Source organism: Pieris napi, chromosome 13 (assembly GCF_905475465.1).
Source record: "Pieris napi chromosome 13, ilPieNapi1.2, whole genome shotgun sequence".
Classification (NCBI taxonomy): domain Eukaryota; kingdom Metazoa; phylum Arthropoda; class Insecta; order Lepidoptera; family Pieridae; genus Pieris; species Pieris napi.
Window position 1 is genome coordinate 12,187,808 of NC_062246.1, and position 27,724 is coordinate 12,215,531.

Here is a 27,724-nt window from a genome sequence, read left to right on the forward strand (position 1 = left end):
ATTATTAATATTAACTTTACTAATAATTGGATGTCATGGCGTCGGGCCTTAGCTAAATAATCAGTACTGGATAGCGTTAGTGAATGGCCGGTTTCAATTTTGTAACATATAAAGCTTGCTACTTACAGCTATTTAGCCTAAAGTCAAACTGTCAGATGTCATTCTGAAGGATGGCAGTCGTCGATCTGACAGTGACATTGTCAAAAATGAGCGTACAGTTAGAAGCGTCCGTTTCTTCACAACTGTCGATATAAATCTTCGTGATTAGTTTTAAATTAATTTGGTTAAAAGTATTATATCGACAGGGTTTTTTTTCTTGCCACAAATAAACGATTGACATTTTTAAAATCCTAAGCAAAGTAAAGAAAACATTCATATGTATATATATAGTATGTAAATCACGAATAAAATTATAAAATCAAACGCGAAATTATTTACATAGACATTTCCTCTTGCTAACGACTATTTGGTATATAGTAAAGCCCTGGAAACGTCAAATTTTGTAAATAATCAAATACACGTTTATACCATTAAAATTCATTTAAATGTGTACACTAAACCAACGACAATTTTAACCAATTAAATTTTAAAACAAATTAAAAATGCCAATCGCACAAAACAATACGTCGACAAAAACGACGAAAACGGCTGCGCACAAATTGATGACCTCACGCCAGTGACGTGGGTGTGACGTCGCGACGTTCGCGTAGTGAATTGTTGCGGCGTAGCTCGTCTTTTATAGACGAGTCCCGGGATTCGAGTCCCCGGCGAGGAGACGAAGTGGACTCCCTACACTCGGATGATGACCTCTTTGTATGTGTACCTGAAGTGCAAAAATAAATCAGTGGCGCTACAACCTTTTTAGGTCTGGCCCTCAGATTTCTGTATCTTTTTCATAATCATTTGTCGATCTAATAGGTAAGTAGCTGATCAGCCTCCTGTGCCTGACATACGCCGTCGACGTTTTGGATTTATGGCAAGCTGGTTTTCTTCAAAGTTTGAGCGAATGTTAAATGCGCACATAGAAAGCAAGTGCATTGGTGCACAGCCGGGGTTTGAACCTACGACCTCAGGGATGAGAGTCGTTCGCTGAAGCCACTAAATGTCATATAATATTCTAAATTAAATTAAATTATTTAAAATACTTAAAATTACAAAATTATTATTTTAAGTGATTAGCACTTAAAATAAGTTTATAAGAATGAAATATAATTTTACGAGAAAAGTTCGGCGTGCTAACAATGGTTGATAGGTAATACAAATGAATTTGAAAATAACAAGTTGCTACTAGAATGCTAAAGCGAATTTGATATCACTGTTAAAAATAGCAGAGTGCTATTTGGGTAAGATACAGAATCGAAGCGTCTTAAATGTATCGAATTTCGACATAACTAAAAAGTTAAAAATAAGTGCTACAACGCTAAGAGCGTGCAAAGACTCACCGGGCAAGTCTCTTCCGCAACTCATAATCTCGTGGTCAAGCGAAGCTGACGCCGGCTCTACAGCACGCCGACAACGCACGCCCTGCTATATTCAAACCATTATTATGCCAAATTAATGCGGTTTGCGAAACGAAAAGAAAGTAAAAGAAGTCGGTCGTGGCGATTGGACGAGAAATATTTATTTATTAGTAATCTTACAGCTATCTAGCTAGCTAACATATTGTAAAAAAACACTTAGATAATATACAAAGCTAAAACAGATTACATTGATAAACAAAATATACGAAACAGAAAACACAAGTACATTTTAATACAAAAAGAAAATTAAATTTAACATAAGGCAAACGACAATTAATACTTAACATTTCAAAGAAAAAAAAACTAAATTGATACAGCTAGACAAAGTCCTCCCGCCTATATAATAATAATATATTATAGTTCACTGAAAAAATTATAGGTTTAAAAAGAAATCACTACGAAATTGTTAACGAACAGTAAGTAAATTTTCAAAACAAAGGAAAACTAAAATAACTATTTACGAAATTAATTTAAAGCCATTAACAATCAACACCCCTGGCATGGGCCCCACGTTGGTAAACACTGGTTGCGACTATTATTACAAGTTAATTCTTTATTTAATAATTACGGGAATCGAACCCGGATTCTACTGAATTGCATAAAAGGGCACTGAAACTAAAATTGTTAACTTGTTTAGTGTTAACCCGAAGCTTATTGATAGGGCAGATGGAGGTTAAATCCAGAAAATAATAACAACATCTTTTTTGTTTTACTTACAATTTTTTTTAAATACCAATACCTCTTTGGAATTCGGACTAAATTCGCGATAAAATCTTTTTGCGTATCAAGTAATACCCTAACCAAAATAAAAACCTAACACACGATGAAGTAACATAGGTGAGGCCAATACGCGTTAGAGCACGACAGAACGCATATTGCGTCTCACATAGGTCTTGAGTGATCGGTGACGTAGCACAGTTGCGTTAGAGTGGGACAGAATACATACTGCGCATTCACATTTTTCTGACGAGATCGATGACGTAGCGTAAGCGCGGCCAGTACAGCCAGTACGCGTTAGAGTGAGACAGACTATATAGGCGTGTTAGTCTGAGTCTGGTAGAGTGGTAGATTGAATTAATATCAAATAAAAAAAATACGGCATAAATAAATAATTATAATTTCATAAGTTGATAAACAATGCTATGCAATAGCTTTACCACGGCAGTTCCCTAGTGTCACATTTTTTTTTAAATTATTACGCTTAAATTTATTAAAAATTAGTGGTATGAAATTTACTAACCTTATATCCACTGGATCCACTCGCGACAGACGAGTTTGAACCTAACGTATGAGTGCCATTCTGAAAATATTTAAGATATATTATTGAGTATTTCGTTGCCCTCAGCGTGCGCCTTTCAAACCTTAGCCAGTGTGATGTGCATCAATTGAACTGTTCTAAGCCTGGCTAATTAATAAAAAAACCTCGCCATATTGATTTATTTGAACGGTAAATCCGTTCAAATAGTTTATAGTTCAAATGGCAATATTTTTTTTTGTAATAGAAAAAATCTTGAGTCACCGCCCATAAACACTCTCAATGCCAGAGAGTGGAATACTTCCAGCCATAAGGTGATGCTGTGATATTTTTATCTTTTGCAGTTAATGCAGTGGCATTATAATATACAATCAGCTAAGCAACAATGTAACCTGGAAATCTAGGTATATCCAGTCAAAAAAAAGTGCATGCTTACAAACTTCTTTGGCAAACAAATTTTTAACTCTTGTTCATAGTTATACAAATCTAAAACTTTAGATTTCCGAGACTTAGAGGGAGGGAAAACAGAAGACATTTAAGGAATTTAATTGTCATTAACTTTTTTAATTTATTTCTTCGATAATAAAAACACGTGGCATTTTAATTTACAATTCGTCATTTGAGATTTCAATAAATTATTTTACATAAAATACTAATACATATTGCATAAATTATCTTTACTAAATTTTAAAAATAGAATTTCGATAAGGTAATACGCCCTTCTCACTCTCTCAATCGCTCTCTCCCTTTTCTTCGACAAAAACGCTGCACATCTTCGTGACGTTTTTTAAAAAATTTACCCTCATGCGCCTAAAGAAGTTTCACTTCAATAATAGGCCGCAAGTTTTAAGCACAATTCTTCCTCACCTGGTCGAACCTCTCAATGGAAGTCTGACTGCCGGGCGTGTGAGAGTCGAACACCGAACAATCGCTGTCTTCTTGATTTTGCGGAGTCTCTGGACTATCCGGGATTTCGTTCGCATCTAAAATTTCAATAATTACAGAGTTACAAAGTAGAGTATTTAATAAAAACAAAAGAATGGGAAAAGTATTGGAATATCAGAGTGCTTTCTGTGACGTTTCAAGCTCTGATTGGCTGATGACGATGTGTCGTAATGCTACGTCATCAGATCAAACACTGTTTCTACCTCACAAGTTTGATATCGTGTTTTAACCATTAAAATCACGAAGTTAGGCCCGAAATAATAAACTACAATTACCTACCGCAATATTCAAGTTGGATAAGTCATTGATTAACTGCAACTAATTATACTTTTAAAATAAAATAATAAATAAGTGGCGCTACAATCTTTTTAGGTCTTGTCCTCAGATTTCTATATCTGTTTTATGATTATTAGTTAATTTAATAGACAAGTAGGTGATCAGCCTCCTGTGCCTGACACAAACCCTTGACTTTTTGGGTCTAAGAAGAGCCGGTTACCTCGCAATGTTTTTCTTCACCGTTCTAGTGAATGTTAAGAATTCTTGCGTAATATTCAGAATCGACATAGAAAGAAAGTCCATTTGTGTACAGCCTGGGATCGAACCTACGATCTCAGGTATGAGAGTCGCACGCTGAAGCCACTAGGCCAACACTGCTCTTACCCTTATTCATAAATTAAATGTCATGCCCAATTAATATAAAGTTTATAAAGGAGGTTGACACCGTGAAGTTTTTATTCACCAGAATTATACGTAGTAGAAGACACATTAGTTACTTACTGAGCGGCTGAATATTCCGCCTCGAAGCCCTAGGCGAGGGCGGATGAAGGGCCGGAGCCCTGGAGGCCCCGGGGGCCCGGCACACCGCCGCCTGGACCACTTCGCACACTCGCCGGAAGCGGCGGATGTTACCTGAAACCATGCTCATGAGCATCTCGTGCATCTTATGCCAATGGGGTAAGAGTCATTTGTTAACCGACTTTAAAAACCGGAGATTGGATCTACTTTCCTTGCACAAATAATAAATTGTGAAAGTGTTTTTTTTGAAAATAAAAATACTTAATAAAATAAATACTTAACTATAATAAAAATTCAAAATACTTTTTTCGAAAAAGAAATCTCTGGGCTTTCAGAGAAAAATTGAGATTATACAAAACAGTTATTTATATTGAATTATATTAAATAAAAATATTAAATCATTTAGAGAACACTGCAAACCGACAGGAGGCTCATCTGATGTTAAGTGGACACTCATAGCCAGAGGGCTCGCGAGTGGGTTGCCGGCCTTTTAAGAATTGGTAGTAAAGATATTAAATTAAGTTTGATAAAACATCATACTTAACAACAACATATTTATCGAATCTAATTGTTGTTAATTGAATATATTAAAAAACTGAGACTTAAGACATATACTCACCAGAGAGTAGTGTAAAAGTGATGGCATATAAATATTCTTTCCCGTTCTCACCCGGCGCTTTGGTTATTGTTGATATATCCACCTGAAATTTTGTTTAAATGGCGGTAGTTTAAATACAACCAAGTCATATAACAGTCGTGAGGGTAGTTAGAATTTTTCTATAAAAAATATTGGTTGTTTGTAAAGTAGGTTTACGACCGAGATGTTTACGTGATAACGTCTTATTGGTGATATAAGTTTTTGGGAAGTAAGGAATTAATGAAGATAACAATTTTTTCAAATTTTAAATTACATCTATCGTTTTATTCACACTTTTGATGATAAATTTCGGGTGTAAAATGACAAGTTTACTTATTCGACTATGATATACATTTTTCTTCATACATTCACGGAATGACTGGCAGCGCTCGAGATGAGACGGGAGATCGGTCCGTCTCTCTCTCGTTATACCTGCGATCGCGCTCGTGAGGTTTTGGTGTGACACAAGTTTCTGAACATGTCACCCGACTAAAACGATTTTAAAGACGTTATCACGTCAAAATAACTGTCCTAAGTATTCGGTTGAAAAATATTTTAACATTAAAATTACTTGCTTAATTTTTAACGTATAATTATTTAAAAATACCTTTTGCAACAACCCCTTTGCCATTCCCAACTCAACAAAGCTCGATACAGTTTTCCCGTCAAAAGTAAAAATGTAGAATAATTTCAGGAATGAAGAAGGATTGACTTATTCCACGTTAAAAGCTACACTCACCTGGAATCTCACATGTCTCTGGAACATGGCGGGTGCGTTGGAACCCCGTTTGTATTCCACGCGGAATGACATCGGACTTAGCACACTATGTGATAATTCCGCTATCTGTAATAAAAAAACTACTTTTGAAGAGCTATTATAATGCAAAAGTCGGAAGTTCTTGAGTAATATTCAGAATTGACATTTAAGGCTAAGTTTGACTTCTGTATGTCAAAGTTGGGTTTGACAGGAATGTCTTAGGAAATAGTTGTCTCTTTTTGAAGTAAAACTTCTTTGGGCGCGCATGAGGGTAATTTTTTTACGGATACGTCACGAAGACGTGCAGCGTTTTTGTCGAAGAAAGGAGGGAGGGAACGATAGAGACCGATTGAGAGAGAGTGAGAAGGACGATTCTATTTTTAAAGTGTCGTAAAAAGAATTTATGAAATATTAGTATTTTATATTTTATGCAAAATAATTTATTGAAATCTCAATTGACGAATTGTAAAATAAAATGCCACGTGTTTTTATTATCGAAGAATTAAAGTTATTATTTGTATTAATTTTCGACGCTTTTAATATTTTAATGAAAATTAAAGTCATTAAATTCGAAACATATCTTCCTTTTTCCCTCCCCCTAAATCTCGGAAATCTAAAGTTTTAGCTTTGTATAAATATGAACAAGACTTAAAAATTTGTTGGCCAAAGAAGTTTCACTTCTGACATATTGTGTACTTTGTACACACGCCCTTTTTTAATTATTGTCAAAAACAAATTATATCCAGTTTTTATTTTTATTTTTGTTAATGTAAATAATATGATACATTCTTAAACATACTAATCTCTTGTATGCTAAATACATAAAATATAAGGGATCAAAAATATCCTTAAAAAGGCATAACAACTCATACATACACTCAAAAAAGCGTGTATTAGATCAGCCTTGACGGTAGCGAGCGGTTTCCCTTTAACCAGAGCAGTGAACGTCTCTTCTTTATCCGCCGATAGGAGAAGAGATCCGAACCAGGAACGCTTGGTCAGCTCCGGGGAGCTCTCCGGTGTGAGGTGGACTTCTTCTGAAGACGCTGGAAGCAAAAAATTCTTCATGATAACGTGGATCATTTAAAGAATTTTCAGCTATTTTGAAGTGATAAAAATAGTTCTTTTCGAGTATTAAGTTTTTAACAGCTCGAAAGTATTTCGATACGTGTTTGTTCCAAATACGCCCACGAACGCATTCACATATTTTTCATGATTTTTTATGATTATCATAGGTAAAATACTTTGAAAAATTATAAATTTGACAAGTTATTTTTTTTTTGTATATTTGGGCATAGCTCCTTAGTGTGTGATCTTCCAAAAACCTAAGATCTTTTATAAATAGTAAAAAAATATCTCTAATACACAGTGTCAAAGTCAGTCTAAAAGTTTTTTATTTTTTATTAACCGACTACAACAAGAACTGGTGTTCAATTCAATGTGATTTTCTTCTTAAAGATCTGTTTTCTGCTACTCACTCTGCATTTTCCTCCTATGAAACCGAGGTGATCCAAGGAAGGAGTTCTTGATTGTGGCTAATCTCGCTCGCCAAGGAGCCGCCGCGCCCGATGAAGATGCCCCACCTGGAACTGTTGGGGCACGGGGCATAAGAGCATATAAAGTAGTTTATATGCCCAAACAAGTTTAATAAGATTAATATCGGAATAAGCCGGCTTCATTAGACCTTCAGTGGGTATACAGATCTGTATAAAAATGGTAATTAAAAAAAAATACCAATTTGATTAAGTACCTGCTATAGTGCCTAAATTTGGGAATAGCGTTTGCGCAGGCGACTGCGTCGTAGGCCCGGGGAGGGAAGACCTCTCACGTACTGGAAAAATATATTAGATTTAAATATTAGTACAATTAAACAATTACAATTATTGAAAAACAATTATTTATTTTGTCATAAAAAATTAGAAAGAAAATTTTGATAAATTTTCTACCATAGTTAAGAGTTTTTTGGTTACAAAAAATGTGTTTGTTTATTTTTAAATTATTTCCTGATACACTAATTATCTAATATAATATCTAAATATATCTTGCCATCTTTCTCTAACGTCGAGCTATTTGGATCCATTGGGGACCCACGTGTGTGGACAAAAAATATGTAGTATCTATTAATTTTTTATACATAATGTTATTTAACATATTTATGTTAAGAATCAGTCTAGCTATTCAAAGGGGAACGCTGCCAGTATCTTCGGAATCTTGCCTTAAGGGACTGCTTTTAATTATATATTTTAACGTTAGTTATTGTTTTTTGTTATATTAATTTATGATAGCTGTAGGATTACGTAATAAAAAATTATTATTTTATGTTTATGTCAAAAATGTTGTCAATATTTAAACTAATGTTTTCCTGATGGTTTTATCGTTTATTTCGTCTTTCCCATATTATCTATATTATATTGGTTAACTTACTTTTCATATTATCAGACTTTTACCTAAATTAACAAAAGAAAATACATATATCTGAAGTAAATATATATATTTATTATCTCTCACCTCTATGCGAATGCGAAGGACTATGAGGTCGAACGGCCACTGAGGACCCGACCATTGGGGATTCGTTTATTATTATCACCGCTTCGCCTGGTTCACCACCTAAAAGTAAACGAATCATTGCATCCATCTATCGAGGTCAATTTCAATCTGAGATCTTTCAAAAAAATACTATTTATTTATTAAAGTTCAAGAGAATATAAGTGCGTGCTCCTACTTCACCATGCCTCCTGGTGATAAAGGACAAATCATTGTATTTAATTTATTTTATTATTATTTATTACTTAAGATGTCCTGGAATGGATGGAACATGGTGTAATGGTTGCAGCTCCTTACAAACGTTGTGTAAAACAAAAAACTTGGCGATTAAAAAGAGTGGCGGAGAGTTTATTGCCAGTTCTTCTCTTCCGTTCTACGCCCTTGATTTGGGAACAGCCAGTAATTGTAAAATTAGAAGCATTTAATATGTATTTCTTTTTTTTGACGTTTATAAGCGTACATTATGTTAGCTATATGAATGAATGATTTAGATTTGATTTAATGTGAATCTACAGTATAAAAAAAGCTTAAAAGCTGTCTTTTCTAAAATGTATGACACTTATGGTAATCATAAATGTTACAAAAAATTACTAGCAAACAGCGGATTAGCGGATCAGATAGGCACTTAACAAAGCTTTGTTTTAAATTGATCATTATCGAATATATCAAGTTCTGGATAAGCAGTGTTTATTTTGCTATCGCGAAGAATTTGAAAGAGGGATCTTTCATCAAAATAAGTTTTTTTTTCAATAATAATAGTATAGCAGTCTAGTTATACATTTAAAATAAAATATCGTTATATCACATGTGTGGTGTGATTTTAATTTACGGGTTTTTGTCAATATTTGTAATTATTTAAAAAAATAGATAGCGTTAATAATACATTAAAGCGGGGGTAAACTTCGCGAAGACGTAAAAAACATTTTTGATAAGCAATTTTCACTATTCATAATAATATTCTCACGACCTTAATTAAAATCTCATGATCACCGAAGGTGCTGCTACTGGTGTTTCAAAATAAAATGTAATATATTAAGTTCAATTTCCATACAATATTTGGGCGTAATACTTACTAATATTTAAGCTAATGGTAGGTCCAGTAGAGTTCGCTCTTTGATGATGATGTTCACGAACTGATGGTGATGCTGCAATTTATAAATGTAATATATCTTATTCACATCCAAGAATTACCTAAATAGCTCACCATCACACAACACAGCCGAATTATGTATTAATTAGTTAAATATATATATATTTTCTTACTTTTTTCCTTGAATCGATCTTTTCGTATATTTTCCATCTTTAGTTATATCTTTAGTATGTTTTTGTTATATATAATTTATCTTAGCTGTATTACGAAATAGATAAATATCACTTAGTTACCGAGAAATTTGTGAAAAAATATAAATACAAAAATTATTAAGTATTATTCAATTTTAGTTACATTTTAGTATTATATCTACTTTGAAAGTGAGTTTATTTACCTAAAGGTGAACCAGGAGTAGCCGGGGTTCCTCCCAGGGAAGAGACCCGGTGCGGAGTGTGACCAGCTATAAAAATAAATTCCATTATCAATATAATTTTAATTAATTAAATGTACCTTGGTTTTTTAATTTATTTTCGAAGATTTTTAAAGCTTTTGCCATATTTTTTTTTATTACAACCTTTTAATTCTAGGGCCCCAGATTTCTCTATAAATTTTCGTAATCGTATGTTTTTTTTCTAATAGGCAGGTAGGCGGAGTACACTTTTTGGGTCTAGGGCATATTTCCTCGCAATCGGTTGTGCCGGGTTTCGAACCTACGACCTCAGAGAAGTCGCACATTACATCAGTAAATTCGAGATAAAATAACAATATGTGATAATAAGTCTCACCAGGAGGACTCGCTGAGAGCTGGGGAGAACTTCTGCCTTCACCGCGTCTACTGGAAGACCTAATATTCAAAAATATAATTATTTCTGTATTTGTTTTAATTTAATTTGTCAATCGAATATTCAAGTAGGTCAGACTCCTGTGCCTGATACACGCTGTCAACTTTTTGAGTCTTAGGCAAGACGTTTTCCTCACCAATTCTTCTTTATCTTTGAAAATAATTTTTTTAATTAATCTTACTTGCTTGTTAGACGTATTTCATATAAATTTCTTTTTTTTTTGACGATCATAAGTGTACAGTGTGTTACCTATATGATTAAATGATTTTTGAATTTTAATTTAAATCTGCATCTAGCATAAATGTCCTAAATGATATTTTTTTATTAAGTCATACCTGAATTGAGATCGCCTTGGGGTAATAGGTGACCCTTCACTTATTTGACCAAAATGTGCTGATTGGCCATTCACCTGAAATAAATTTAATACTTTTTCATTTCTTGTCCAAACATAACCTATGATATATAATCTGACATTATATTTTATAACACAGTCGCAAATTAAATTGGGCAATCTAATTTGCGAACAACAGACAAATAATTCATATGTGTCATAGTCTTAAAAACTATTAATTTTTATAAAAATATAAATGATGTTTCCAACAAATGACTTATAAACATTAAAAATATTGGATAATTTTATGCATTTTCTTATTGGATATGGCAAATGAGCCTACAGAAGTTAAAAAAGGACAGTCATCGCAGACCATGCACACCCAATTTCGTGGGTGCGTTGCCGTCCTTTATGAGAGGATTACACTCTTTCTTGGAGGTCGTATCTCCCAGGGAAGACCACCACCGGAAGTCGATTCCACAGTTCGCCAGTTCGAAAAAAAAAAGGGTCTCGTGAAGCGGACCGTGGAAGACTACCGGACGCGAGACAGCTTAGATGCACTCAGGTACGGATTCTCCAGCACCAGCAGTGCGGGTACCTTCCTGGGGTAAAATGTTATAACGCTGCCATGATTCAGAGAGATGGGGATAGGGGATGAGTTTCCGGGAGTCCACACACACTAAACGAAAATAATAATAACTCAATATATTTCATGTTTTTAAAGTATTTGCATAATAATTGTTCCGGCTACATCTACCAAGTTTAACCAGATGTTTACTTCTTGTATCACCAATAAAAATAACTCACCCGACAGGTATCAAGTCGTTTCCGTGGAGGATCAGTGGGCGCAGCTAAAGCAGGTGGCCTGGGCTCATCGTCTCTAGCAGGCCGACGCCTTTTACGCTCCAGCAGAAGGAAGTATATCACTTTCTCTGTATTGTGGCTAGAATAATAGAAAAAATTATGTGTTTTGAAACAAAACGTTTTTATTTTAAACTAACGGACCCGACAGACGTCGACGACATCTGCCAGGGTGATTTGTTACTCTTAACCATCCAGGGCGCCACCCAAACGCACACAATAAAATCATTCAAATTGGTCCAGCCATTTAACAGTTCAGTGACATACATACATACAGTAGAATTATATATATACAAAGATAATGTAAAAGTACTAAATACTTATTTCAGACAATATGAAGAAATTGTTCCCTATACCATACATATAATAGCTAATTTACTTGCTTACAATGCTTTTTGCAAATTACATATAACTATTATGTTCCTCTATTCCTCGATACTAGGTCTAAAATAAGTATATATGTTAAATCTAGGAAAGAAATTATTAACATACTGTGCACTTAATAAATCCTGTATCAGCTTTTCCCTATGCTTAAAGCACCCCAGACTACATATAGCCTGTAGTACATCAGGATCTATTGCATCGGCTGATGGTAAGACTCTTGTCTGAACCACCTCCATCATCGGCAACTCTTGTTCTAACTCTCCACGGCCTCCAGCTGTCACCCATGGATGTCTTGTTATTTCTGCTAACTGAAAAAATAATACACATAATCACCAATTGTACACTAACATAAACATTTTGTCTAAAACCATAATAAATCTCTATATAATACCATATGAAATCCAAACAGATATAACAGGAAATTAACAAATCAAATAGTTAAGAGCCTATAGAAATCTACTCTAAGTCAGTTGGAACTAAGTTTATATTATTATTATTATTATTATGTATCATACATACTGTCATTCTTTTTTCAGGATTGACTTCAATCATTCCTCGTAATAACTGCTGGCAATCAGGAGGCACAAAATGTGGCACATGAAACACTCCACGCTTCACCTGTAATTATTATTGATTTGAATTTTAGATTTAAACATCTGTTCGATATGTAAAGACTCATACAACATGAATAGTTGAGAGCAACATGAAGAAGGAAAAGCTTCCCAAATTAATAAACTTATTTACTCAAAAAATTACTCAATAAATCTTATATTCAAGAGTTTTGGTGTTGGTAAAAGATAGCTTGGAAAACTTACTTTTTCAAGAAGTTGTCTCAAGTTATCGTCGTCAAACGGTAATGCCCCAACAAGTAGCGCATATAATATAACACCGCAAGACCAAACATCAGCCCGTCTGCCGTCATATTTTTCTCCCTGTAAGGTATTTTCATATTTAATTTCTAGGATTTCCCAGAATATTATACCAAAATCTTTAAAATCCCCGCTTAAGTAAAAGTATATCAAATAAAGTCCGGTAACGAGAAATCCACAGAGCAAGATATAAATCGAAATGAAAAATCCATCAATCGTTGCTTGACAATGACATCCAATGAGTAATTTATAGGCAATATTTTTTAGTTTGTTTCTAAACTATAACAGTGATTTTATAATTATGATTCTCTATCTATGTCGCGTCCACATTTTTTTACAATTTGTTTTTCATACATATACTTACAACATATGCGCAGCACAACAATTAATTATAAGAAATAATATTCCAGTAGATTGTATTCATAGATATTAGCGAAAGTTGTCTATTTTAATTTTTAGTCTACGATGTTTCGAATTTTTCACAGTGATCTTTTAACATTTTATGACTTTGTCAACTGTCACAACTATTAACCGACTTAATGGAAATACACGTGCACTGACAAGATTCTGTTATAGACAGAGACAAGTAGAAGAAAAGGATTTGGAATACCCAATGTTAAAAAGAGAAACACATAACTTCCATGAAATTGTTGTTAGTCTCTTTAATTAATTCATGTTTTTTACGAAATCATACCACCGTTGACCGTTGCTTTGAGTTTTCTTAACGTTTTCAACGGTTGAAAATAAGTTTACGAAAGTGAAATAGTGTTTCATTAAAAATGAAGTCCGCTAAGTCAAGAACGCGACTAAATGATATGCGAACGCCAAGTAGAAGTAAACAAAATTTATACCAGGGAGATCGAGACCCGGTACATGTTTATTGCCGCTTACGCCCGATGCAGAATGATAATGATAATTCCTGTATCAATATACTTTCCCCAACAACTATCCTTATGGTGCCACCCCCTACAGCGTTAGCCTACCGAAATGAAAATAGTAAAACGATGAAATACACTTTTAAAGAAGTATTCCCGCCCAATTCTAATCAACAAGAAATCTTCGATAAAGTAGCATACCCTTTAGTGGATGGCCTTATCAAAGGTAAGAATGGACTTTTATTTACTTACGGAGTCACTGGGAGCGGTAAAACTTTCACCATGACGGGTGATACTCAAAACTGTGGGATACTTCCGAGATGTTTGAATGTTATTTTTAAAACAATAAATGATTTGCAAGCACATAAATATATCTTCAAGCCAGATAGAATGAATATGTTTGATGTTCAGACAGAAGCTGAAGCTATGCTGGAACGGCAGAAAGAATTACACAAGTTTCGCAGTGGTCGAAAAAATAATTCTAATCCAGATTTAGTTATGTCTAATACAGATATAAGTAAGGTAGATGGTGTTATTGAAGACAATCAGTATGCTGTTTTCGTCACTTACATTGAGATATACAACAACAGTGTTTTTGATTTACTCGAAGAGGGCCCACCTAGCAAAAGTCTGTCTACAAAAATGATTAGAGAAGATGCATCTCATAAAATGTATGTTCATAATGTAACAGAAGTAGAGATTAAGTCGGCAGAAGAAGCATTTGAAACTTTTTATTTAGGCTTAAAAAGAAAACGTATGGCTCACACCAATCTAAATGCCGAATCTAGTCGTAGCCATTCAGTTTTTACTATACGCCTGGTGCAGGCACCAGTTGATGAGGTTGGAGAAGCTGTGATACAAAAAAAAGAATTTATTACAATTAGTCAACTGAGTCTTGTTGATCTTGCTGGCAGTGAACGGACAAACAGAACACAAAACACTGGAGACAGGCTGCGAGAGGCCAGTAACATTAATAAATCTCTTATGACTCTAAGAACATGCTTAGAAGTGTTAAGAGAAAATCAACTTAATTCTGCAAAAAATAAGGTACCTTACCGTGAGTCAAGGATTACTCACTTATTTAAGAACTTCTTTGAGGGAGAAGGTCAGGTTAGAATGGTAGTATGTGCAAATCCTAGGGCGGAAGATTATGATGAAACACTTCAAGTAATGCGATTTGCTGAAATGGCTGCAGAAGTAGAAGTAGCAAAGCCTCAAATAACAGATATAGCAGCTTCTATTGGTTTGATGTCTGGTCGGAGAAAAGCTAATAGATTATTTAACATGGCTCGTGATAAATTAGAAAAACCTGAAGCTAAAGATCTGGAGTTGGACTTAGGTCTTGTTTATAGTCTTGGCCCAGACTTCCCTAGTCTTGAGTTGAATAGCTCCCAGGCAGCTCATATTACTAAAGAATTAATGGCGCACTTGGAAATGCGTATTAATCGTCGAGAAACTCTACGAAGAACTTTAGCTCTCAAAGACGAAAAATTCCGTTCAGCCCTACTTGAACTTCAAAAAGAGGTCCTAGAACTGAGAAGTGAAAACGCATCTTTAAATGCTCAGTTATCTACAGAGAAACGTCGCAATCATGCTTTTGAAGAACGCCTTACAAGGTCAGAAAATGAGGTCATAAATTATCAAAAAAAACTAACAGAAATGACTGAGTACTCTTCATCCTTAAAACGTGAGATGCAAGAAAAGGATCTTTTATTAAACCAAAATAAGCTAGACAAGGCAAAGCAAAAGAAGCTATTGGAACGAAAATATCAGCACAAAATGGCTGCAGAACATGAAAAAGCTAAGGAAATTATATCAGAAAAAGAACGGTTGGAAAATGCCAATGAAGAAAAGGAAAATAGGCTTCGAATAATTGAAAATGCTTTAAAAGGTGAAAAGCGTTTAGATACTGGGGCACAAACTAGTGTGAGGGACTTTACTCCTGGTTCTACACCTCGGGCCCTTCCCGCCCATTTACTCTCACCATTCATTGCACAATCAAAAGATTCTCAAACATCACGCTCCAGACGTGGTGTGGCCATCGCGAATCCGCGCCACCGCAGGTCTTTATCAGCAGATGGCAAAGGATGGGTAGAACATGCCCCAAACAAACTTGTTCCCATGGGCACAGTAATGAAACCAAGCATTGGGAACAGTAAGCTTGTAAATAAACTAACTAATGTTAAAGACATTGCTAACACAAAGACATCTAAATATTGCTTGATATCTCAAGAGCAAGATACAGACGGTGAATTAGAAACAAAATTGTATAAAGGAGATATTGTACCAACATGTGGTGGCGGGGCGCAGGTGATATTTAATGATGTTGAGATGCTTAAGCAGTTTTCACCAACTAACGAAAGAGAGCCATCTTCAAACAGAACTTCTGGATGTGCAAGACATTCAGGTAAAAGAAGAGACACTGGTTGTTCACCACCACCAACACCATCAACAGTGAAGAAACAGAGGGTAGATGATGATTAAGTTTTTTTGAACTTGTGAAATATTCTTAAATATTTTTTTTTAACAATTTATGTTTTTAAAACAACTGTAGATCTGAGTATTTTAGTAATAATGAGAATATTTCAGAAGTTGTGTGTGTCTTTTATGTTTAGTTATGAACTAACACTTTTTTTTTACTGTGTGAAAATTTTTGTAAAGCACTTAATATTGTTTGCTCATTAAGACATCAGTTCCTTACACATTTGTTTTTAGTACAAATTATGTGATAAATTAATCTTTATATCACTAAGAGTTATGGTTTCAACCTAAGTTTTGGTATTTTTGGTACATAATATTTATGAACTTGTTTCCATTTCTTTTGATAATATAATCATATAGTAGGTTCTTGTAACACGGTTTTGGTGGGTTTGGGGTACTAAAAATTTAATTGGTAAAATTCCTGACTTGATTCAAAATTACAGGACATAAGTATTGCTGCCTATTAATAACACCATGGGGCAAGTACAATCCACCATGCAGGCCCAGTTTGGATTGGTGGAAAATTATTGCTCTGGTATTTTTAAACATATGTTTTAAACATATGCTAGACAAAATAAGCATCATTTTCAGGAAATCAAAACATCCCCAAAAATGGAACACAATAAATATAAAAATAGGACCAGTCTATTTCACATTCAGAATATAAAAATAATATTCCCGTCTGATTGATAGATTTTATTTTTTTAAATGATCCATATTATTTAAATCTATCAAACTTTATACTACTTTTCTATCAAACTTTCATTTTTACTAAATGTTTTCAACTGAATTATGAATCCTGTCATAATGTTAGATATACAAGTATCCATTGAAGGATATTTGTTTTGTTTATCCAAAACATACAATAGCTATTTGAAGTTTCCCACAATGCAATAATCCAAATTATGTATAACGATCTTTAAATGGAGGATTTAAATTTTGCTAAACATTTTATTTTATGTAAGTATTGGTCCTATTTATATTAAACTCTAATAGTTTCACAAATATGCACCATATTTTGAACTTAATTTTTTTTAGAAAATTGTAATGTAGTACTTAATTAGGTTTAATTTTGGTAAGGTATATAATAATATATTTTAGATTTATTCATTTTATATATATATGACTCAATAAACATAACATAACATGCCAGCATACTATTAATATGTTAAAAATGTTTGCGTTATGTATGTCATCTACCATTGCCCCAAACTTATTTAAGTTTTGCCTAACTGTTTAGTGTGAAATCCGCATTTCATAAACACTTATAATTAATTATTAGACTAAATACAAAACCGTTGAGTCCTTTAGAATGCACTTTTAGTTAATTGTAATTTCGAAATTAATTTTTTTTTATAATCATTAGTGTAACTAGTTTTCCAATAAAAAATTATGTAAAGCATCTTCGGGATAGATTTTTCCCATTTTGATTCATTTAAAAACATTGTATTTGTTTCATTAAGATTTCTTGATTTTATTTTAGAACTATTGTCAAATGTAGAACGCTGCATTTTCCCTTAAATATATGTATATAATGTAACATGGTGGTGTTTTGTTTAATCTCTCCTGAAAACGAAAACTTGAGCTGTATAAAACATAGCAAAAATTTGTCTAATTTGGTCGCATAGTACAATAGTTTAAAAAAATAAATAAATCAGTGGCGCTACGACCTTTTTAGGTCTGGACCTCAGATATCTGTTTCATGATCATTTGTTAATCTAATAGGCAAGTAGGTGATCAGACTCCTGTGCCTGACGCACGCCGTCGACTTTTTGGGTCTAAGGTATATCGGTTACCTCACAATGTTTACCTTCACCGTTCGAGCGAATGTTAAATGCGCACATAGAAAGTAAGTCCATTGGTGCACAGCCGGGGATCGAACCTACGACCTCAAGGATGAGAGTCGCATGCCGAAGCCTCTAGGCCAACACTGCTCGTAAATAGTTTATAAGTACATATTTCAGCATATTATATTACAAAGAATGTTTATCGTAATGGAAATGGCATGTCGCTACTCCATACGGCTGATTTTATATAGATATTTAGAATAAATATTAATATAGCCTAGGCTACTTAATTCGATCCAGTACTTTTTGAGTTTATTTGTTACAAACTTAAAAAATATTTACTATAATTATGTCCCGAGGCATGGTTGGAACCCAAAGTTAAAAAAGACTTAAGGCGATTCACACATATCAGTGAAGCCACAATACCGGCACAGTGCGAAATACTCTTTCATATATTCTCTATGAAGTCTATGAACGCATCCCCACTAGTCAGTATCAGTGCCGACACCGACAATCACGGACGGATTTGTTGACAACGATATTTTTTGTCGGATCACTGACGCCGCGTTTTATTTCTTACATTTTGTTTATTGTAGAAGAATATTAAAGCAGCTCTCTGACATTTGAAAATATTTTCTTTCTTCTTTAACTAATTCTTTGTATAATGTGATGAATTTTCCTTCCGTCTCTCTTAATTACGCTTCATGCACCCATTTTCATATTTTCCTTAATGCTGCGCTATCATTGCTAGCTCCGTAGTATTGAACAGAGCCATAATCATGTTACTAGACAACGAACACGTTTTCACTGAAGTTCCGTACTGACATGTGGGAATTGAATGACTGACGCAATACTGTATCACTGATACTGAACTGAGCGGACACGTTGACGGAACTGTGGCTTTACTGATATGTGTGAAGCGGCCTTTAACGTACAACTTCCGTTTTATAGCAGATCCTATTTATATTATTTTTATAAGACCCATCGATGAATTGGGCGTATGACATACTTTTTCTCATGTCGTTTGTGGTGAGAAACATGAAGAAAAGCAAGAGCTTGAAATCAAGAACCCCGCGTAGCCACTAATTTGTCTAGATACGCTTAATTAGCGTAGGTACTCCATTACATACCCTTATAACTTCAGGGCAAGCATAATGCGGGCTTCCACATGACGTCTCCAATAGAGAACCAGCAGGCTGAAGCGACGCCATCCCGAAGTCAGCAATTTTAATGTTATTCCGCTCGTCCAACAGCAGATTTTCTGGTTTCAAATCTCGGTGGCTATAAAATAATTAAAAAAAAATAAACAAGATATTTACTTGTGGAAATTGCTTTAGCATTTCTTGCGTAGTTAGTTCCAAGTTCGATTCTCGCTAGGAAAATAAAGGATTCGGAAGGTACAGTCCGGTCACCTACTTCCTAGATTATCTAGTGTGCACCACGATGGTTCATACCCCATTGGTACTTCATTAGTTTTTTGGTGCCATACCAATCGCAGCATGAATATTTCTATATTTCACATGGTTCTCAAATGAAAGGTGATAGCTCATTCTGCAAGCTTACGTAATTTAAATAGCGATCTCAATTTTAACTTAACTACGTAATTCCAACATTTTCACAGCGCTACGGATATTTAAAGAACTTCCTTAAAATTGGGTGTTCGGCAATGAAACTCCTGTAACAACCCTTTTCCTATGGAGTGCCAATTACTAATTATTCCATAATCGTTGACTGCTCATTTAAAAATACGCGGTAAAATGGCTGGTACTACTTAATTGTTAAACTATATTATTATTTCTATACTTACCATATAGAATGGCTGTGACAGAAATCCAAAGCAGATATTATTTGTCGGAAAAATCTTCGCGCTTCTTTTGGGGTTAGCCTGCCCTTCTTCACTAAATAATCAAACAGTTCACCCCCACTAACATGTTCTAGAACTAAATACCTGAAATTAAAAAATAAAATAGCACTCTTAGTGGAATACTTTCGTTCTATCACCGAAGATGAAGAAGAAGATGTTGGTTATAAGTTTACTCGTATACAAAATTTGTCTTCCGTAACCTGGAGGCATGTTTGAATGTCATAAATCTAGTCTTTGAAGAAAAAATACTAATAAAAGAAATGTTGAAATCTTACACTAAGGCCCAGTTGACTTATAGCGCGATTAGATAATGAATTAAATAAATAAAAACTAAAAATTCTTAAAAGGCCGGCGACGCACTAGCGAGCCAGAAGGCTCGCTAGTGCGCTAGTCGCGTGAGTGTCCATGGGCGGGCAATATCACTTAACATCAGATGAACCTCCTGCCAGTTTGCCTCCTACCTATTAAATAAAAAAAACGGTTTTTGATAAATTTTTTATACAGCTTATTTTAATTCTAGCTTTAGTATCATTTTAAACCTTGTTTTCTATATTCTTATATCCGAGTATATTATGTATGTACTCTCCCGAATATCTTTGATTAAAGTATTATTATTTTATAGAAAAAGGCAAAATGCTCACTTGATGTTCATTGATATTGCCCGCCCATCTTGAAACTGCCAGAAGGCTTGCAAGAGCGTCGTTTTTTTATTAATAAAATAAACTTACAGATATTTCTTATTTTCGTAAACATCAGATAACCCCAATACGTGTGGATGCTCAATTAATTTCATTATGGCTATTTCGCGTTCCACCTGTAACAAACCATTAGAAATTAATATCTTTCACTTCTCATGTAAATACTAACTTTACTGTTTAAAAGAAAACTTTGCTTACCTAAATATAGGTATTACTATTCGAAGGTTATATGTTAACAAGACGTTACATTTACCTGTATCATACGCTCGAAATACTAAACCGTTTTCGATGGATCGTGTAAATATTTTACGAACATTTTATATTTAAACACGTATATAATTGGGCCACGACAAATTACTGAAATTACGGACTGACAGACTTAATTACTGTACTTTTTATATATTTTTATTCTTCGTAAGACTTTTCTTTGATTTTAATTATGATAGTTATTAAACATCTTAAATACTAGATTGAATCGAACATTACTAATTAAAACAATATTCTTAACCTACATAGTAATAATAGAAATTGATAAATAAAATTTTAAACAAATTTAAAAAGTTTGGTCCCTGTGGCAGTGTACCTTTAACGCTGACAGCATTTCCTATCTGTATTGAGATACTTATTCGTTGAGCGAGGAAAGCACCAGCTCTGGGATCACCCGTACTATCTACCAGGCGCCAACTCAACTTATTAAATCTTTAAATAGCGACTGTGCACTTGAACCCCACGACCCAAGAGTCTCTACTCTAAAGGGAACAAAATCAAAGTTGAAGGAAAGACTCTTATATTTGAGCAGTTTATTACTTTCCGCCTGCTCTTCCGTCAGCTTTTTGCTTGTCCGTGAGAGGTGAGACGGGGCTAACGTGTCCACACAAGTAGCATCCCATACCCAAGCCCGTCCAGTCCCTATGGGACTCGGTTTAATGTTATCCCTTTGATATAGATTGTGCATTGCCGTATGTCATAAGGTATATCCCTAATTTGACTGAAGTCATATGAAGTACTCGATTCTTAATCAGAACAAGACTTCTTTTACTTCCAACAGTTGACACTTCTGTTGGCTTTCCTTAACAAGAATTTTCTCGTACAATACTAATCTATACTCAAATTATTATATTTACCTTCATAAGCACAGATTCGCTAAGTTTTTCTCTGTTGATAATTTTGATTGCCACCTTTTTACCAGTTACACAATGTACACCCAGCTTAACGAGGCCTGAAAGCAAAAATAACAAAATTATAGTTTCTTAAAGATATTGTATCTATTGGTACATTTAAATGAAAATTGGTGTCTTTCTGAATACTTCGTTATTTAACTGATATTATAGAGAACGTACATAAGTATTTTGCCTATTTAAAGTTTCTTTTCTTTTTCTGACTTTCAATTGGTTTATTCAGTTTTGTGCCTTATAAGATATAACTCAGTTCTTAATGAAGTGTTTACTGTAATATCGACATGCATTTTCATTTTTTTATAGAACAGGTGGCAAATGTGTACGAGGCTCATTTGATGTATGTGATACACATACATTGCCAGAGGGTTCGCAAGTGCGTTGTGTGCCTTTCATTTAATACAAAGCGTGATTTTCTCGGTTCAAAAACTTTGCGATAAAAATATTTACGAAGATGATCTTTATTGGTTTTAAGAAAAAGTTTTCAAAACAACAACCGATGTGTTTTTCAAGTAATGGGCGCATCACATTTCATTATTCTAAGAAAGCTTTGTATCTATATAGAGTTGTTATAACGATAATTTTATATTTAATTGTAAACGTTTAAATGTGTGTCTTTTTTGCTACCAAATTTTTTTAAAACACATAAATGGACTCTGGAGCGTTCTCCAGATAATAATAATATAAATGACGATTCATTTATTATATTATTCAAATAATACCAAAGTTAATATGAAATGGGTATAATGATTTTTTTTGTTCATTTATATATTATTATCATATTACTATAGTATACTCCAACTATGAATTGTTTAATAAATATTGTACATGTATATGTGATATACTGATTGTATTGCAACCTGCCGTTAACATGAAATAGGACGAGACGAAAAATTCAATTTCGAGAAGTAGGTCATACTTCCGACAGTTGAAATTCAATTTAATACATGGCAAACACAGACACACCACCAGCGCTAATTGTAACTTTATTTCCTGTACGTACCATTTAATCTATTTTTATTTTGGCATATTTCACGCGATTCAGTGTGTTTGTCACTTTGATGTTTCGAACAGCCTAAAGTGTCGAATAAGCAAACTTTGATTTGATTGTGTATACTTTCATTATTTTTATGTTTCCTTATACACCTGAATAGAATGTTGCATTAATGTATACATAGTATAATTGTTTTGATATACGACACAGTCACACTATGTCACGGCCATATGCCAATGTAGACAATCCAATTACAGCTAAGTGCGTCTGACTTTATTTTAGCACAAAAACCTCTCAAGTGCAACAAAAGGGGTCTAACGTAAACAAAGCATTAAGGTTGTACTGTTCTATCTAAATTTATAACGAGCTATTTTCATTAAAACATACCCATTGCTTAAATGCATTTTGTGAATTTAGTTTGGACTAGAACTGTACTCAGTGCGCTGACATATCATTATAGAAAAAGGGAGAAGGTGAATATTAGATATATTCCCTTCAGTCGCACTCTTGATTTCTGAAGATTGTGTTAGTGGCGCCGCACAAATTCAAATATAATTAATGCATTTTTTATCTAATATCATTTTATATACTCATTTTTTTTCATGACATTAAAAAAGGACAACTTTACATCTATTTTATGTATCCTGATATTGAAAAAGACATGCGTGATGCGGGTCAAACGTGATACCTAATAAAATTGTTATTAGTAAATTAAATTCAATACAATTCAAAAAACTTACACAAAAACAATGGGTTTTACAAATGTTGATTAGGAAAATTATACTCCGTTAACAGCTCTATATAATTCCATGTTAAGTGAGTACCATCTTCGGCAGTAAGTACTAAGTAGATCAACGACAATCAAAATGAAGACTTTAGTGTGGTAAGTTGTCTTTGAATTAACAATTTAAATTCTATATTCACCAAATATCTATAATAGTATATCGTATTAAGAAAACGGTGTGTTAAAAAGCTTTACTTCAAGCAAACTATGTGATATCCAGGGCATATTTTTTATTGAACCGTAAAAGTCTGTTTCACTGATGACCAGCCTCCTGTGGCATCCATTACTTATATTAGGAATCCATCAAGGGCTTAGGAATATTATTATATATATATATATATATATATATATATTATTAATTTTACAGCATTATTTTGATCCTAATATCGAGGGTACTCGCAAAACCAACTTTAGAGTATTTGGGCGCTATCGAAGCTGTGCCGCCTAGTGTTACTCTGTCACAATTGAGCGATAGTCGTATAGATGGAAATGGGATCCATATAAGTAAGCAATAATTTCTTCATTATTACAATTTATTATAATATTTACAATAAAATATCATGAAAAATAGACATCATTGTTTCATACTTTATATTTGTGTTACAGCTACATATCTGTGGAAATTTAGTTCTGTATGACATAACAACATTATTTCAAAAACCATATTTTCTTTGACGTTTGTTACGTATTGTGTAAGGAGCAAAATGTTTTATACACTACTATTATTTAATTACTAACTGTGAGAGCAAATTATACTATATTTTGAAGAGAATTATTTATTTTGCCAACTCCAGACAGTAACAAACGTCAAAGACGAAGAATATATGTCTTTTGAAATAATGTTGTTATGTCAAAATCTCCACAGATAACTAGGTAATGCTATACATAAACAATTTGTGAATTGCAAAAAAAAAAATATTGTCTACACACGCATTAATTCTAAACATCATAGTTGTGGTTTAATAAAATTACATGGTTTAGGTATCCGATCGATTCGACGGGAACAATCATCAATAAACTCATGACCTGAAGACTTCAGGAATTTTTAAATTTGCAACTTCTATACTAAACATTTCTTTTTCAGATCAACTCACAAACCCCCTCTTTCAAGTTGTTCTAGACGAAAGCGATAATAAAAGGCGAGTTCAACGATACAGAGACATATTTTAATTTGTATTAGAAATGATAATAAATATGTAACATTCAAACGAATTTCAATAGAAAATACCCCACTCATGAATTACTCAACGATATTCATAAACACTTACATAGTCAATACTGTAAATATTACCCCATACCCATATATTTTCATCTACAGAAAACTACTCACTATGTTTGAATATGTAAGATGTATGCGAAGTTATCTTAAGGGAATCAAAAACAATAACAGTATTGGTATGTCCCAACCAACGTAAGACAAGACAATAAGACCATACCAGTTTGCCCCTTGCCCAGGGTCTTTTCGAGGCGAAAAGGCCCCACATACTGATAGGCCTCCGTGGCCGTGGTGCCCCCTTCCATGTTTACAGCGTCATGTCGACTCTTGGTGGACTCTCAATCCTGCTTGGACGGTCATTATATCTGGAAAACACACAAGTTATTTTTAATAAGTCGGTTGAACCCTTTACCTAAAGAAAACAGGCGCAAATAAATTAATTTCATTAATTTGATTAATTTCTGTAGTTAATTTTTTTTTCATATTAACTATAGAAATTAATGGGTTGTAAATATAGTTAATATAATATTGTTTTCAGCAACGATAATTAATTCTAGCGCCTGCAATAAACTTCTTAGCAAACTGACTACACAAACGTCACAACTCGTGTCTGTCATACGCTTCAAATATTTTGAATAAAAAATATTAATCAATAATAATAAGCCTGGTAATTTTTTGGTAACAATTGATAATCATTATTCATGTTGTACCTACTCAATATCATTTAAATCATATGATATTTCAGTTACATTCTGAAATATGTAATATGAAAGACGGCGAAAAATCAAGAAAATTTATATGCTAAAAAGAATTTGTACCTTAGCGTGAAAGCAGTTTTAAATTACCTGAAGTATTCTTGACCTATTTTTTATTGTTTGGTTTGCTTTTACTAGGCCCAGAAATTGTAATATGGAAGCCACAGGAGGCCGAACATAACTTTCTTGAACAAATACTATTTACCCTTCGTCTTCTATAAAAGAAACTTGCTTGTTGATATTCCTAGTTGACGCTTATCGTACCCACTATGTAACACATTCATTTGTATAAGCTATACACCAATAAATACTTCACGAACAAGCAAATCTAATTTGTATTATCTAAGAACTTCATTTACTTGCCGGGACATAAAGCTAACATTTTGTTATCGTCAGACTGTTTTAAGTTGACCATGGAGATCGGAGGACCGGTGATCTCAGAGCTGGTGCTTTCCTCGATTTCAACAAATAAGTATCGCAATACAGCAAGGAAATGCTGCCAGCTTTAAAAGCAAAGCCACAGGGACAAAACTAAATAAATTAGTTTTTTTTATATTTATCATTTTATTATTATTATTACTATGTAGGTTAAGACTATTGTAAATTCTGTATATTTGTGTGCTAATAAAGGGTAACAAGATATTGTATTTATTTAGAGAAAAGGACTTAAAATAGATAGGAATACATATATTTTAGATTGTCGATACTATAAATAAACTTGTCAGTGATGGCATAGCTCGTTAATTTAATTAATTTTGATATATTTCTAAGCGTTAAAGTATCATTAAAGTTAAAAAATGTATTACGAAAACATATCAGTTAAAAGATCTTTATTACGAAAGTAGAATTTTAATTTAAATCATGTAAATAAATTAGCCAAATCGAATCATTAATTTAAAATCTAATATATACAATATACATATTTATGACACAACGAATACGGTTTTGACAAACGTACTCATAGCGCTAATTCCCGACTTAATCGTACCATTACGCCTATTGTATATATCAATTTAAAATAAAAGCTATTTATGTATCAGCTTTTCGTATATCACATTAACTACAATCATACCACAAGTGGTTACACAGATTACTTCAATTATTAAGTTCAGGATTCAAATCGGCGATAAAATCTTTTCCTGAATACGTAATCATAGACGTTGCTGCCGATTGACTTATCGTATTGGGTCACTTTAAATAAATAAACGATTGGCATAATCCCAAAAGAATATTTGTACCGCAATCTGATCTTGTGTAGAAAATTAAAGGCGACTGCAGATATAATTGAGAGAAATTTTTTTAAAGGGCGTTTATTTCAGTTAAATAATTTTCGAACGAACTTTAAATACTTTCTAATATTTTATGAATTTAATTTGTAAAGCCACATGCTTTATTAATTTTGTGCCTTTTTGGTACCGATCGATCGATTTAACTTCTTATAAATAACCCGCGTATATCAGACACACTGGTTGTGAGTTCGACTGCGTAGAAGACAAAAAGTATTTTCATATGCCAATAACAACGTAGTGTTATTCTATGACCATATTCTTGTAAATTAATTAATATATATTTATCATTTATATTTAGATAGCAAGTATCTCATATTTTTGCTAACATCTCTTAGCAAATCTATTATTTGAAAAATCTCTTTTTGTATCTGTATAGTTATTTTTTTATTATATTGACATTTTATTGTACAATTTACTTAATTACAAGCGCTTATAAGAAATAAGCAGTGAACAATGTGGTCATTGTTAATATTAAAAAACGTCGTTAAATAAAAAGAGGTCGAATTTAATTTATTAAATATTATGCGATTAACATTCGATCATAGATTCGTGAATAAATAAATTCGATATTTCAATTTATTTTAGGACACAAATGTTTCGTCTCTGGTTTCGTATAATATAAAACGTTATATATTTCTATGAACAAAATAAGTGGGAAGTAATGGAATGTATACATTACCTTAAAAGAAACACTAAAACAACACTAAACACAGGTTCCGCATACAACGTCAGTCACTAAAAAATCAATATTCCTCTCATCACGTTTTTGAACACAAAAATAGATTTACATGGCGAAACTTTGATTTTGAATATTTTTACACCTAACTAACTTGGTAAAATTGTAAAAAATATTTTATTTTGACTAATTACATAATTGTGGTGGTGTAAAAATTGTTTTTGGTGGTATTTCGCAAGCGGGGCGCTCGGTTTTGATCGGCAAACATCGGGGCTAGTCGGAGGGTTGAATCACTTTCGA

The 27,724-nt window shown here is 33.4% G+C and overlaps 2 protein-coding genes and 1 long non-coding RNA gene across 4 annotated transcripts; 2 read left to right on the top strand and 1 right to left on the bottom strand.

The window, feature by feature from the left end:
* On the bottom strand, positions 1–27,704 carry LOC125055266 (serine/threonine-protein kinase BRSK2). 2 transcript variants are annotated; one of them, XM_047657655.1, is made up of 25 exons: positions 27,428–27,704; positions 24,925–25,069; positions 21,660–21,754; positions 20,566–20,651; positions 19,781–19,921; positions 19,104–19,254; positions 12,777–12,893; positions 12,481–12,579; positions 12,070–12,269; positions 11,524–11,659; positions 10,721–10,794; positions 10,329–10,387; positions 9,938–10,003; positions 9,527–9,598; positions 8,418–8,516; positions 7,660–7,740; positions 7,388–7,498; positions 6,786–6,955; positions 5,892–5,996; positions 5,135–5,216; positions 4,498–4,629; positions 3,643–3,758; positions 2,761–2,820; positions 1,443–1,524; positions 1–823 (listed from the first exon to the last, which is right to left on the bottom strand). In XM_047657655.1, the coding sequence occupies exons 2-25, from the start codon at positions 25,007–25,009 to the stop codon at positions 669–671; spliced, it is 2,574 nt and encodes an 857-aa protein (XP_047513611.1). In that variant the 5' UTR covers positions 25,010–25,069; positions 27,428–27,704; the 3' UTR covers positions 1–668. The 2 variants fall into 2 exon arrangements, with proteins under 2 accessions (XP_047513611.1, XP_047513610.1); XM_047657654.1 differs by having other exon boundaries at positions 1,443–1,527.
* LOC125055265 (kinesin-like protein KIF23) lies at positions 13,389–17,726 on the top strand. Its single transcript, XM_047657653.1, has 2 exons — positions 13,389–16,174; positions 16,630–17,726. Exons 1-2 carry the CDS (start codon positions 13,610–13,612, stop codon positions 16,651–16,653), a joined length of 2,589 nt encoding a protein of 862 aa, XP_047513609.1. The 5' UTR covers positions 13,389–13,609; the 3' UTR covers positions 16,654–17,726.
* LOC125055267 lies at positions 23,469–24,690 on the top strand. The gene is made up of 3 exons (XR_007117839.1): positions 23,469–23,587; positions 23,856–23,992; positions 24,573–24,690. It is a non-coding gene; the product is annotated as an uncharacterized LOC125055267 (long non-coding RNA).
* Positions 27,705–27,724: the final 20 nt, after the last annotated feature.